Source organism: Pelodiscus sinensis, chromosome 1 (genome assembly GCF_049634645.1).
Source record: "Pelodiscus sinensis isolate JC-2024 chromosome 1, ASM4963464v1, whole genome shotgun sequence".
Taxonomy (NCBI): Eukaryota; Metazoa; Chordata; order Testudines; family Trionychidae; genus Pelodiscus; species Pelodiscus sinensis.
Window position 1 is genome coordinate 162,814,655 of NC_134711.1, and position 15,056 is coordinate 162,829,710.

Below are 15,056 nucleotides of genomic sequence, written 5' to 3' on the forward strand. Positions count from 1 at the left end.
TTGCAGGTGGCTTTAATCTTCAGTCATACAGCTACCTGCCATGTAAGGCACAAAAATACAAATGGGAAGGAAAACTGTTTAAAGTCAGAAGTTCACTGTTTTTCCCAGTAGCCCTGTGAAATGTAATACTTCTGTGCTGAGTAAAACAAATTAGTTTAATTTTCCTTTTAAAGCTATTGGTTCATAATCAAGTGTAAAAGGCTGATTCCTTCCCCCCACGCACACTCTTTCTACTGACGCATCTGGCATCAGTCCAAAAGAGGATATACCTGCTGGATTTGAGCTCTGTTTGACTGTAGCACCTGATACAATTTTTTTAAAGGTGTCAGTTCAGGACAGTTTCACCGATCTTCCCCCTCTATAGTAGGGATGTAAGTGACTAGCTGACTATCCGATAAGCATAGGCTTATTGGTAGTTGAATTGACTAGTCGCTTACACACACACCCTTCCTGCCTCTATATCCAGGGGGAGCAGAAGCTACTGCTGGTGGGAACCAGTTTGGGAGATCTTTGATCTGGAAGTTGCAGGAGCAGGTATGTAGTAGACAATGGGGCTCTATTCCCAGGTCATAGCTTCAAAAGACTGAGTTTGGAGGGAAATTTTGCTTTTCCCACTTCACATGGATTATTCCAAACAGTTCTTTGAAATTTCTAATACTTTCCAGAGATTGTGTTAGTAAATCTCCTAGAGGCGTTACATATACTTCCACAATAACATACTCAATTACATTTTTAACTCAATGGACACAATGGCATTAACTCTTTTTCAGTAAAGTTTTATCTTAATTCCATAGGGTTTGTCCAGGATATTGTCAATCTCTCACAATAGGTTCCTATTTAGACTCCCAAATCCATGTCTAAATGCATAAACATTAATCTAGAAGCCTAATTTTAGGCACCCATTTAAAAATAATACAGCAAGAAAGCAGGGTATCTCGTTCAATGGATCTTCGGTTTGTTCCCCCTGTGACCCTGTTTACGATGACCATTTCCTGATACATGTATTGTGGGAAGTTATATATTTGCAGTGCCTGACTAAATAATTTACCAAGACAACAAAATCGGGAAAACTTACTTAGATGGCAGTCCTAGAAATCTTGTAGGCTTATTAGGTCTGGAAGGTGGAACCTGCTAGACCTAGACTACACTCAAAAATGAGATCAACATAGCTGTGTTGCTCGAGCATGTGAACATTTTTGCACCCTGATCATCATAGTGATATTGAGCTAAACTCCAGTGTGGAAGCAGCTAGGCTGATGGAAGAATTCTTCCATCAACCTAGCTACTGCATCTTGAACAGTTGGATTACCTATTTTAACAGAGGAAAACCCCTTCTGTAAACATAGGACGTATCTATGTTACAGTCACGCACGTGTAGTGTGGATACAGCCCTACATCTCTTCGCTCCTAAACTATTCCTGTAATGGTAAAATGTTCTCTTAATTGTGGGAAGGTGAATTCTCTAACCATCACCAACATTCCGGCTTCTATTTGTCAGTCTGTGGACAAGCCATGTAAAGCCACATTTTCAAAAGAAGTTTCTGAATCACATATATATATTTGTGTGTGCAAATCAAATAACTACACCAGGGTGGGCAATAATTTTCGTGGGGGGGGGAGGAGAGGGGGTACTTAATGAATTTTGGCATGTGGTTACAGGCCAGCTCCACCCCTTGAAGAGGTGAGGGGCCTTGCTAGAAGGAGTGAACCTGGAAACTATCCTCCTAGAGTTGTCTAGTGCCAGAGGCTTTGAATTAAAAACACAGCAAAGGCCTTGCAGCTCCTGGCCCCACTGCTATTGTGTTTCCTGGACCCACCCAGAGTTGCTGCAGATGTTTAAAAGGGCTCACCACTTCAGCCACAGCTGGGATAGTGCCACGACTAAGCTGCAAGTAGAGTTGCCAGATGGTTTCAACAAAAATACCAGACACACTTGACATTGCGTCACAATCTATATTACATCTTATTTAGAAAATACCGGACATTTATATTTTCTCATTTATATTTTCCTCAATTTATTTCCCGAACAGAAAGTTCAAATACTTGACTGTCTGCTTCAAAACCGGACACCTGGCAACCCTAGCTGTGAGCCATTTAAAAAGGATCCTGCTGCCTGAGCCACCGCCTGTCAAAGGCAGCAGGATATAAACAGAAAGTGCCAGATGCAGACCGCGGGCCAGATCAAAGTGTTAGGTGCACCGCATCCGACCCCTAGGCTGCATCTTGCCCAGCCCTGAACTACACACATATTAGGTAGACAGATACCTAGTTCGTGTATGTACAAACTGCATGCACCTTTTGCAGGTGGCTTCCATTAATGAATTCTCTCCAAAATAAAATAGGCAGATTTGTTTTGTGGCAGTAGTGTATGTAACTTGCTTTTTGTGCAGAGTTTAATTAAATGTTTTCTCCGTTTTGTGCCAGTGCTCTTTATGTGAAACCTTTTTGATGGGACATTGATTAAATTGATCAGTATATGGGTTTTGCCATCTGTGTCTGCCACTTGCTGCAGATTCTCTCTTGCAGCTTTTCCAGCTCCATATTTTAATTTACAAGTGATCAGTGACTATTTTGTTTTGATGGCAGATACAGCTTGTGCTGGGAATCCTATTCCAATGCCTTATATCATGTTTGTTTGTTTTTGAGGTTTTAATATGGCAGAAAGACTTCTGTTATTAATGGGTGAGCACTAATTTATGTGTAGCTTTAAAACCATAATTGTTGTCAACTTTGAACATTATTGTAATTATTTTCCTCCAGGAAAGGCCAGCATTTATTTAATCTAGTAAAGCTCTTGCTTTTTTTAAACTGGACTGGCCTGAGCATTCACACAAGATCAGATAATTTCTCAGAGACCATGTAGTGCAGGGCTACTCAACTTGGGAAGCCCCGGGGGCCACAGTGATACTCCTAGCACATGCCGAGGGCCGCAACTTAAGTGTGGTTGCATATACGTGCAGATATATACGCAATGCAAATAGCTTCTTTCACACTGCCGGGCATGAATACAAAGTTTAAGCATTAAGCTGCAGCACCAGACCCAAGTGTGGCCAGTGTGAGCCAGTCAGCACCTCTCAGACTCTGCCCACAAGGCTAAGCAGCCAGCACTTCCCACAATGCCCCGGTGCTCCTGGCACCTCCTCCCTGCGGGCTAGACACATCGTCACCCTGTACCCTCTGTTCCAGCCAGCCCGTCCACATGCATCTTTCAGTGCTCACCCCACCTGGGAGATGCCTCGCCGTTGTGGAGTGTTCCTAGTGGAGGCCATGTTCAAAGGATCCCACCCGCAGGCCATGTGTTGAGCCCTCTGTAAACCCAAACTGCACCGTGGGCCACAAACAAGCGGGCTGTGGGCTGCATGCAGCCTGCGGACCGCGTGTTGAGTAGCCCCGATGTAGTGGTTCAGCCAGGACTGGAACTTGGGACCTCCTGGTTATCAGTTTTTTTTTTTTTTCCTGCTCATCAGTAGGACACATTGGCCTCCTCCTTTATACTTCATTACATGGGGCTTCCTGATTTCAAAAAAGTGAGGGGGGGGGGGCATTTTTGGTCACGTATTCATACCTGTCCCCAGGCAGTGGCTGAGAGTTGTTGCCATTTGATAGCTGTTCAGTGACGTGTCTGAAATGAGGGGCGGAGGTCTGAGTCTGTCCCCTGGTGGGAAGCAAGTCCACATCCTCTACAGTCTTACTGTAGCTGGTACTGCAAGCCTCTACTGTGCAGCAATGGGAATCTCTCAAATCGTTCTCCTATAGCAGGGCTGCCATGGTGCAGAATCCCTGATTGCTAGGGGAAGGTAGCAGGTCAGCCATTCATGGAGGCTTGATGAGCCATTGGCTGAAATCTGCTGTCAGTCACCCTCCAAAGGGGGTGCTTTCAGCTTTGATGTGTGAAGAGGGCCTTCTGTAGCCCTTGAGTGCAGCCCTTTGGCTGACTCGAGCGATACTCATGGGCTCTGGAAGGTGTTTCAGCGAAATTGCTGTGACTGGAAAGATGGGCCAAGACACTGTGGGACTCCAAGGGATTTGAGGCGGAGGTGAAATGGGGGGTGGGTGAATCCTGGAATACAGGTAATAAGCATTTCCCTCAATTTGTGATTGCTTTCAGAGGTCTGCGCAGCTAAACATGACACCCACACTTAATGCAAGGAATTCACTTTTCACTGATTCAGCAGGATTCTTCCAGGATACGATGGGGTTTGGGGAAAAGTGGGGAGGCTATAATCAATTTGCCAGACCCCTTGCAGTAAAGATTGAGAAGCACCGGAGTTTAAAATTCTCTTGCCCAAAATGTTGTGGCACTAAATATAATGGAAATCAGTTGTTTTCTGGAAAATTACTAGTACCGATGTCGATGATTAGGCAGAGGTTTGGATAGCTGCAGTATTGCAGTAGATTTATCTGAGCTTGGTACATATGGACGTAAGCTCTTAGCTCATGCTGGCTGTATTGAGCATGCACTGAAGCTTGCAGAGTGCAGTGTGCTGCTGGAATCAAGCATTGTTGTATGCGTCTGTCAGGGAAGTGGACTGGATCACTGTCTGTCCTATCCTAGGAATGTTCCCCATGGCTAAGGGAGCCCCATAGTGCTGGCCTTGGGTTTCACAGATATTGTTTATGCTGCATATCCAAGAATATTGTGTTGTGGGCAGAAGAACTGTGATCTTGAGGGCTAAAGAAATGTTAGAGGTAACGTGAATAAGGGACCTACTGGAGCCAACTCAAGCCATTCTGATCAAATCATGGTTATAGAGAGGGACCTCATAAAACTTAGAGGAACATGGGACAGTGCTAGGTGAAAATGGAGGACCAATGCTATTCCATTGATAGAGGGAGGCTATTCCTCCTTTGCAGCACAGTCTGGAGAGTGCCAGTCCAAGGCCACCCAAGGAGCGGGAAGAGAAGACTGGAGTAGTAAAGCGTATTACTGAACTAACAGAGGCCGCTCTCTGTTGGGGGGAGGGGGGAAGGAGCAGCTCCATCTCTTACAGGACAAACGGTAACATAAGTCCGGTCTACACTATGGTGGAAGATCGAATTAAGATATGCTAGTTACGTAGCTAGAGCTGACCTATGTTATATGCTCCCGTCGGCTTCCCTTATTCCAAATGCTCCCATCGGCTTCCCTTATTCCTCATGAGATGCAGCAATACCAGCACCAACAGATGCCCTCTGAGTTTGATTTAGTGGTCTTCAGTAGACCCGCTAAATCAAATCCTGGGAGACTGACCATGGCAGTGTCAATCTTCTGCATAGTGAAGACATGGCCTAACTGTTTTAAATACCTTTGCCCTGATGAATACATGGTAGGTGTGCTGTTTCTTGAAATCAATAACAGGTGAGGCAGGAAGGAATGGGAGGAAACCTCTAAGCAGATGATGTGCAGTGAAGTGGACACAGAACTGCTCTTTCTGTGATTCTTTACCACTGTCGCATGACACTTATTTGTTCCTTATCTGTCTTACATGAATGTCTTACATGAAGGACCTAGAAGCGTCTGCAAGAGCCTTTGCTGGTACACCAACAGCAAGTGTAGGATCAGTTCTGGGTATCTGAGTTGTCTGCACCAAATAGATGTGTGAGGAACTAAATCGGAATTAAGCTCATACAAATATAAAGTGTTTGTCATTGTGCGATCAGTGTGCAGTGCTGCACATACAAAAGTGGCTCCTATGCGGAAGGGAGAATGCTACTTTCAGAACCACGGCTGGAAGTCTGAATGGCTAGTCAGCTTCCTTCAGTGGCTTTTCTGTCTGCGTCTTGTCCGTGCTGGACTTGGACAGCAACTGAAAGATCCTCAGGAAAGAGGCCTTCTTACCTTTCCATGGAGCTGTTCTCCCCAGTAATTCAATCATGTCGCCCTGTTTGCAGGCAATCATTCATTGTTATAGGAACACTACAGCAAAGTGACAAGTTAATAACAGCAGTAATAATAGCAGGCAAAGCCTAATGCTATTTCCTCTTCTCATGCTCTCATCCCACCAGCCAGCCGCCCATGTTGGCTAATGCAATTTGCAGCACTGCTAATCCAGTTTCAGCAGGAATTGTGCTCTATTAAAAGAGAGGAACAGTAGCAGGAGCTATAGTGCCATGTTCCTGGCATCTCCAGGGAAATGGCCCTTACGTTGACGTCTCTCTCTGCTTCGTGGTGATTTGTATTTAATGTTTAAACCCTTGGAGAACCTTCTTCTGCTTCCTGGCCCCTCCAGTAGGCACCCTAACCTGACCAGCCCTTCTGCTTTCATTTCCTTCCTTTACTCTTCTCCTTTATCTGTTCTTAATTGTCTTCTTCCCTGCCTGCTAATTCAGTGGTCTTGCATCCTCCTTACCCACCCATTTTCCTGCTGCCAGTCCTGAATCAGGAACTGTATGAGGTACTTCTCTGGTTCCCATTACCGTTGTGCCCGAGTGCCTCATAAGGTAGGGATGTCCTGTTATTTCCATTTTACATTACGGGAAACTGAGGTGCAGACACACGAGTGACTTGACTCAAGCTTGTGTCTCGGCAGGGAACTGAACCCAAAGCTCTTGAGTCTCAGGCTAGTGCCCACTGAACTGTCCTTTGTCTCTGAAGGAACTGACAGGAAGGAGGGAGGTTTGAGTGGCAGTTCCTGTCTGCAGCATGGGGGCTGTCTGGCGTTAGAGGGGGTGGCAAGAGTCTCAGCCCACCCTGCAGGGCTCTCCTTGGATGACACACAGCGCTTGAGCAACTGCTCTGGATGGGGCTGCAGTTCTGGGTGCCCCACTGCTTCAGGAACTGATCCGTTGCTCTTATGTATGACAGTCTTCGTGGGGATCTGGCTCCGTTTGTCCGGTCCCCGAGCATCTTACCAGGAGGCAAGTCACAGCCCATTTTCCTTCCTACTCTTTCCAGCAGACCCCCCGGGCTGTAATTAATCCTTTACGATCCACTAGCCTAACACTCTGAGGAGACTGGCAGCTCCTAAAACCACCTTGTATGTAAGAATTAAATCTTGATCCTGTGGGGCATCAGCTATGAGTTCATGCAGTCACACTCCCGTTGGTGGGTCAACCTTTTTCCAGCATATTTCGCACAAGGCCTCTTTGGATTTGGATCCACCTCTGCCGTCTACCCTTCCCCTCTCCCCCCACAACAGCCAAATTCTATCAGAAGCTTTTAAAACTAGGGCAATTGCTGGGAAACTTTGTAATAGTTCATACGTTCTCTCTGGGGGAGAGACACTGTTTCTGCAAAAGCTCTCCTCCAAAGGTGACAATCTTCAAAGTGGGACAAGGCAGCCCTTGATTCCTCTCCCTTCCCTGAACAGATGAGTGCTCTCCCCTGGGTCTCCCTGGGGTGCCCTTGGCAGGACTAGCACTTCCTGAAAATTACCAGAGTAACACAGCTTTACTCCCTCCCTACCCCCCCGCCCTTAAAAGAGAACACTGCTGGGAGCATTTTCAGCCATGTTAATTATCTTGGTTCCTAGAATTTTTGATAGGCGAGTAAAGCCTCCTGTCTGCCCACAGTGGGACTCTGAGGTGGATTTTTCTTGGCAGCTACAAGGGGAGGCCTTTAACCGGCCTTACAAAGAGCAGCACTGATAGTTGCCTCTATGGAACACTTTTTAGCTGCCGATTTTCAAAGTGTTTTACAAAGGTTGGTAAAGTGCTTACTGCAGGTGAGGAAAGCGAGGCACAGAAATTAAATGACTGAACCAACACAGCAAGTCAGTAAAAAATTAAATAAGAGCTGTCAGTTGAATTCTCTTTCCAGCCTTCCCTGTTGCAATTACTAGACGCGTTGTCTCCTGCAACGTACATGCCCGATGTATATTTGTGTTCATATGCATTAGGGAATGGCTTCAGCTGCAAAGGCAATGATTTCCATTTCTGTGGTGTGCATGCACTGTTTGTCGGCAGCCATGCCATCTTGTTTGTGATTTTGAGGGACGGGCCTCATCATACAGCACCAAGGTGGGAAACCTCCATGAAAAGCACAGGGTGCTGCAGAAAGTTATGCTAGTGGCTCAGTATGGAAGTAATATAAGGATATTCTGTGGCTGGAGGTGTTTTTCTTTGAGCCATGAGAAATGCTGACCTCTTTGTGATTATCAAATTTCCTCTGCCATATTCTTCCCAAGAAGAGGGATGTTAAATCCTGGCCAAATTCCAACTTGGGTAGTTACCCATTTAACCTCCTGGAATCCCCTCTACAGCTATCAGGTTACTTGTGAATGTGTGTGTACTGCTGCTTCGTGCTGTTAAATAGCTGTGGTGTTCCACCCCAGGGCTAAATAGCTTGTGTTTGACAGACACAGCTGCAAAAAGCCAATTTAACAGGCACTTCACACACTCTGCACTGTTATACTTGGCCATTGGTGGCTAGGAAACTATGCTAGCAGCACCAGATTTAACAACGATATTGGTCTCGTTGCCGGTGTAAATTATGTGTTAGTGTTATATCAGCAGTCAGTAATACTACATGAAGTTACCATCCTCTTTACTCTCTTCCTCTCTCTAGGGGAATCCAAGAAACAGGGTAGAGACTGGATTATGGTTTGCAGTTTATCTGCAGAATATCTTTACCAGAACACACACCTGTTTCCCAGGGCTCCATTGAGCAGGTGTCTTGAGACCCATTAAGAGAGTGTTGGTCTCTTGACAGCTTAGCAAAGAGTGCTGTGTAGTTGTGACTCCACATCACTGTGCACACTACTCATGGTGTTTTGCAGTGCAGCATGATAACTCCAGGAAAACTGCATCAGTTTAGAATTGTAGAGCCACGCCCCTTGCTCTCTTTCTGTTCAGGCCAATCTCATACTGAAGGGATGGGAAGTTCTCCTGAAGAAGGACTTGGAGGGTTGGCCCATGGAGAGTGCAGTGCCTGAAACCAAATGCTATCTCAGGCCAATATAATTGCCATGTCTCTCACATGCATCTGAAGATGAACCATAAAGCCACAAAAGAAACAGCAGAGCCCAGATCTGTATTGAAACAATCTCCCTGTCCCTGTCTGGCTGAGGTAGGTCCTCCGAGTATTCTGTGCCACTGTGTCTCTATCAACTTTGTCAGCTACTGTAGAATTTTAAACATTAGAAAAAGTACATGTTCCAAAACCTTCTAAGCACAAAAAGCTTCTGAGACAAGTGGAGGCAATCAGAGCAATTTCTCACCTAATAACATATGTGTAACAAACTCCCACAATAATTTCTGCTTTTTATCCAGTGTCTAGGTGAAGGATTTATCGTCCCGTGTCAGGAATAGTACCAGATTGCTTCTTAGCTCTCTGCCTGATTCTGGAGTTACTTCAGGCACACCTCTCAGAGCATACCCACCAGTCTGTGGGGTGCACAGCTTCTAGGTTGTAGAAAGGGAGCAAAAAACAGTACGGGTGTTTTCTAAGGGCACGTCTAGACTAGAACAATGAGTTGTATTTTAAGACCTGTTGCTAACATGGAAGCTGTGCTGTTCCTGGGACTGAGCTGGTCTCAGAGCCAGGCTTACATGAAGTGGTGGTACAAACTTCTGATCCGTGTCCACACTGTAGCTGCCAGTGATGGAGATGCAGTACTGGCCACCACTGGTGAAATACGTGTGTGTGTGTGTGTGTGTGTGTGTGTGTGTGTGTGTGTGTGTGTGTGTGTGTGAGAGAATCGCTATTTTTTTTATCTGGGACTGCACTTTTACCACATCAGTAGAAAAGATCCTTCCCATGTGAGACATGGGTCTGTTGCCCAGAAGCACCAGCCTTAAAAATATCCCTTCTCTGTCCTCTCAGCTCTCCTCCCCTTGAAGTGCTGTAATGTGGGAAGGAAAGTAGGAGGGATTTTTAAAAATCTCTATTTTTCATGTTTCTATTATAGATACAGTATACACCATGGGCATGTGTACAGAGATACAGTATGTCCCCACAACTCACAGCATGTGTATATAGTGAATTTTAATAGATATAAGCAAGCAATTTAACATATACAGTTGCTATAGCAACTGAGGTTTCCTTAGCAACAGTTGCAGAAAATAATCCTGTACCAATTAAAAATAAACTGCTGGAAAGGGGATTGAAGGGGGTAGAAACGAGCTGCTGAGATTTGCCTTCCTTTTTTTTATTGGTTTTCATCCTAGGAACTGGAGGACTGGTTTAAGACTTGAAATAACCTTTTCCCACCTAGAATGAGCCAGAGGCGCAGTGGGTCTTGGTGCAACCTGCTTGGTGGATTGGGCTAGGAGGAATAGAGCAGCATGAGCCTAAATCTCTCTATTAAGTAAATCCCCAGAGACGAGAGCTGGGGGCTATTCCCACACATACACCCCTCCTAGCCCCCACTCCCAGTGTACCATTCCATAACACAGTTCTCTACTCTTTGTTAGCATACTGATTAAAGCCAAAGGCAGTACAGGCTCCCAAAGGACTTGTATGTGATAGTAGGACCGTATCTTCAGCTGTTATCTTAGAGCAGGAAAGTGCCCTTGTCGGGGGAGCCTCTTCCTTCCATTTGATGCTGTTTGTGTGTGTGCCCTTCTGTCACACACATTCTGCTTGGCTGACTGGGCAGTTGAGATTGTAGAAGTCGGTGGGAGGAGACCGCATTGCTTCCTAATAAATAGAACTGGTGGGGACAAATCCTCAGCTGGTGTAAATCTGCAGCACTCCTTTGATCCGCCAGTTGAGCATCCCATCCTATAGTCCTGTGGTATCCCTTGTTCCCAGGATGCTTTGTAAACATCAATAATAGTTTTACAAACTGTGTACAGAATCCCTTCTCCCAGCACAAAAATGCCTGGAGCGAAACACAGCAGCAGTACTACCATACACAGCAACACAATATAGCCATTCAGGAAAGCATAGGCATCGACTTCTCCTCTGGCCAGAGGGTTGTTTGACACCTCTCCCCGCCCCCACCACTCACACTCACACTCAACTTTCACCCCTGCCCTTACTCTGCTCTGCCTCTTCCCCCAAGTCCCCACCCTGGCCCTACCTTTTTCCACCCTCTCCCTCCCAGAGCCTCTGAACACAATGAAACAGCTATTGTCATGGGGGCGGGAGAGTCTGGGAGGGAGGAGGAAGAGTAGATCAGCAGGGGTGCTAGTGAGCAAGAGGCACTGGGGGCGAGAAGAGAGGTAGCCGTAGGAACTTGGCTGACAGTGGGTGCTGAGCACTGGCTAATTTTTCTCCAATGGGGTTAATGCATAATAGGACCGTCACATCACCAACAGACACAAAAAATGCAGGTGAAATTTAGGTAGAAATTGTAATTACCTGATTTGGACCTTTGGGTGTCTGGCTCTTGTGGGCATTATAGAGCTACATGCACCAAGAGCAGCATGAATAACTCTGATCTGAAAGATGGCACTTCCATTAGCAAAGAAAACAGCATGTCGGGGAACTGGGGCAGTGCTGACATGGAGGGGAAGATGCCATCTGCCAGAAGCACCAGCGCTCATTCCTCACTGCATCTGGAGTTATTCTATCTGAGTACTTATGGGTCTGACTCTCATTAGCTTGTATGGTGATCCATTAGTGCCCTCTGTGCAGGGACTTGGGGTAAATCCCTTCTAACTGTGAAGTCTGGGTTCCCCCATCCTATTCCTCTCCCCAGTACTTTATCCCAATCTATTTCCTATATCAGCTGTTCTATGGTGGTAACTCTATCCCAGTTTGCTAGACCCGGGAGGAAGGGAGATGGACTGAGTCAGATGTTGACTGGGCCCAGTTGTGGGTCTACTCATACCCTGCTTCTCACTTCAGATCTCGGTTCAGTGGGATTTTGGGCATATTGAATCCCAGACAGCCCCAAAATTGCAGGACCGGCACTATTTTGTTTGTAAAAACAACAAGGAGTCCTGTGGCATTTTAGAGACGAATAGCTTTATTAAGGCATAAGCTTTTGTGGGTAAAACTCACTTCATCAGATGAATTGGAGTGGAATTTACAGAGGCAGGGAGAAGTGTGGGTGTGGGTGGGTGTGTGTGTGTATACACACACACACACACACTATGGGGCTGCGCCCCCTGCTCGCTACACTCGCCAACCCCCCTCTGGAGGTAGGTGTCTAGCTGGGGGGAGGGTGTCTGGCATGGGGGGAGGATGCAACGGCAGGGGAGGGTGCAAGGGCAGGCTAGTGGTGGGTGTGTGGCCAGGGGGAGGGGGCAGGAGCAGGCTGGGAGTGCGGGGTCTCAGAGGAAGGGGTGTTGGAGGGTGCAGAGTCTCCCCGGGGGGAAGGAATTTAGAGGGGTCTGGGAGTACAGGGTCTTAGCCAAGGGTATGTGGGGAGAGGGGAGGCTGCATGGTTTCCACGCCCTGGAGTACCAGGGAGGGGCGGTGGGCCACAGAGTGACATTCTAAAACAATAAATATGCCCACTAGTATAACAAAAGAAGAGTGTTACTTATCAAATGTAGGACCAGTGTTAACGCGACAAATTCAGTTGGGGTGGCTGTGCACAGCTACCCCCCTGAGACTTATTCTGTTTGTGTTTACAGTAGTTGCTAGAGACACTAGTTCGGGAATGAGGCCCGTTTTATTAGATATAGCCCATGGCATACAATGAAAAGCCTGTCAGTCCATGATTCTTGTTTCAGCATAGAGAGGGTAGCAGGGTTTTGTCTCCCTGTTCAAAGCAAATCTAAATACAGTGGCTGAAATACCATTGGGTGTTGTGTGTTGAATTCACTAGTGCAGTCTCTTTTACTGCCACTGGGGAGCTGAACTGGTGAAAGTAATAGGTTTAGGGGGTGGGAAGGGGAGCTAAGAGTGTGGAGTTTTCTGTGATTTGCCCGAGATCAGACAGCAAGTACGTGGCAGAACTTGGCACAGAATTCCTGACTCTCCATCACGGGTTTTGACCACTAACCAGACTCTGCTTCCTTCCTCTTCTGTTCCAGATGAATAGCTGTTTCTCACATGCTCATGTTTTAACATCCCTGTTGATCTGGTCCCAAATAGCCTTTCCAAAGCTTTCAGTTCAGTGAAGTGAATGGGGCGCGGCAGGGTGGTTTTTCTAACATGGGCTATCTGCAGGTGGCTTTCTGGGGCAGCAGCATGGAGGCCTGAGTTGGAACCATTGGAAAAACAAGTGTTGGCATAGAAAGTGCAGCTCTAGGGATGGAGGAAATTGGACCCCCTGGAGAACAGATGATGTATGTGAATCTCCTGCTAGGCCGGATGCCTACAGCCAGCCTGGATTAAGGCAGCATTCTTCTAAGGGGGCCTGAGGCACCTGTGAGAAACCAGGCCTCTCACAGAGGGAGCTGGGGGGGAGTTCATGGAAATGAAGGGAAGGAGATTCAGTTCAGGGCTCTCTAAATTCCTCTGGCTCGAGGGCCTGTTTAGCCTCAAACAAGGAGAGGGCAGGCAGACTGAAGGAGACAGCATGTAGGGGGAGGGCTGTGCGTGTGGGGCGTGGCGCTTTGTCTTAATAATCTTCTTTGTCTCCTTCTCCCCTTGTCTTCCTCCTAGTGACCAAGCTGCAGGTCAGCAAATCGAAGCGGAGCATCACCCTGGTGGAGAGCAGGCCCATCCCGCTGAACTGCTCCGTGAAATCGCAGACCAGCCCAGACTCTCACTTCGCGGTGCTGTGGTACGTCCACAAGCCGTCCGACGCCGATGGCAAGCTCATCCTCAAGACAACCCACAGCTCTGCTTTCGAGTACGGCACCTACGCCGAGGAGGAGGGGCTGCGGGGGAGGCTGCTGTTCGAGAGGTCCTCCTCCGGGGGGCTCTTCAGCCTTACTGTCCAGCGGGCCGAGGTCAGTGACAGCGGCAGCTACTACTGCCATGTGGAGGAGTGGCTGCTCAGCCCCAACCATGCCTGGTACAAGCTGGCGGAGGAGGTGTCTGGGCGAACCGAGGTCACCGTCAAGCAGCCAGGTAACACGGACCATGCCAAAAGGGCGCGTTCCCCAGCAAACCCTCGCCCCAGCCATTAACTGTGCCCAAGAACTGCAGCTGAACTAAATCTTCATGCTCAAGTTTGGCCCAATTGAGCTAAATCCCTCTCTCTTTCCTCCCTCTCACACGCTAAACCTTTGTTCCCAAACTGGGCCCAGTCGCACCGGCCTTCCCTCACAGCCAGGGCCAAACTGGAGCCAGGCTTCTCTTACCACTTTGCCGCACATCCCCTTGCTCGCTGCCTGCTCTTGGAATGTGCCTCCCCTCCCAGCAGCAGTGCTGGGATCTTGCAAGTCCCTCTCTTCTGGCTGGGGTGGTGTGTGGTTAGAAAGCTGTACAGGCATTCCTGCAAAAAGGTCAGTCGTTCCACGCCTGTTTCCTTCAGCCCCGGAGACCCTGCTAAATGGTAGGCTAGAATAAGTGACGTCTCAGCCTTACTCTGTCATGCTGGACCTTAGAGCCACTGCCCTTCTGCCTGCTTGCCCCCAGGAGCACCTGGGGCTTACGTGTGTGTATCACGTTTGCAGCCTGAGTCTGTTCCACTGTCACCTGTATCATCTGCATTCGAGATGTCTGTTTCCTCCCTAAACTGACTGACTGGTTTCCAAACCAAGCAGGACTCTTCAGCTCACCCTGCCAGGAGGGAGTGACACAGCTCAGCCCCTCAGCGAAGCTTCCCCTTCAAATGGGGACCCTGTCCTCAAGGACTCCCTCTGCCCCCTTCTCCCTCACACAAGGGAAACCCCAGGAGGTTCAGGAATGGAAACAGACCGATGGGATAAGGAATGCAGCTGGGGATGTGTTTTACCATCCGTCTGAGCTTTAACACTGTTAAAAAAGGGGGAGGTGAAGAGCAGCCTGCCTCCCACAGCAATAAGGAAGTGTGATTTTACTTTTCCGGGTGTATGCATAAGTCCTTTGAGAACTGGCTACTTTCTACATGGCTGGCACTGGGAAATGGAGTTTTAAGGGGCCCAATGTTAGGATTGGGGATGTTTTGCAGAAGTGGGGTAAACAGTAGTGTTGCCTGGCACAAGTCTTGCCTTGCCTCCACAGTTCCCTGGCTCAGGCAGCCCATGGCCTGCACTCTCCATGCAACTCCATCTCCTCACTTCCATCTTTTGATTTAGTCAGAAAGTCATGAATCAGCACAGTGGAGGGTGCCATTTGGCGCACTTCTGAAGGGTTTGGGAGAGAAGCT

The 15,056-nt window shown here is 47.6% G+C and overlaps 1 protein-coding gene across 5 annotated transcripts in view; it reads left to right on the plus strand.

Moving 5' to 3' along the window:
• Window positions 1-15,056, plus strand: part of IGSF3 (immunoglobulin superfamily member 3) — a 152,699-nt gene that overhangs the window by 124,216 nt on the left and 13,427 nt on the right. For all 5 annotated transcript variants that reach the window (XM_075909263.1, XM_075909248.1, XM_075909275.1 and 2 more), the window contains one exon: window positions 13,424-13,834. In XM_075909263.1, the coding sequence (XP_075765378.1) occupies window positions 13,424-13,834 (411 nt within the window). The remainder of the gene's footprint in view (window positions 1-13,423; window positions 13,835-15,056) is intronic.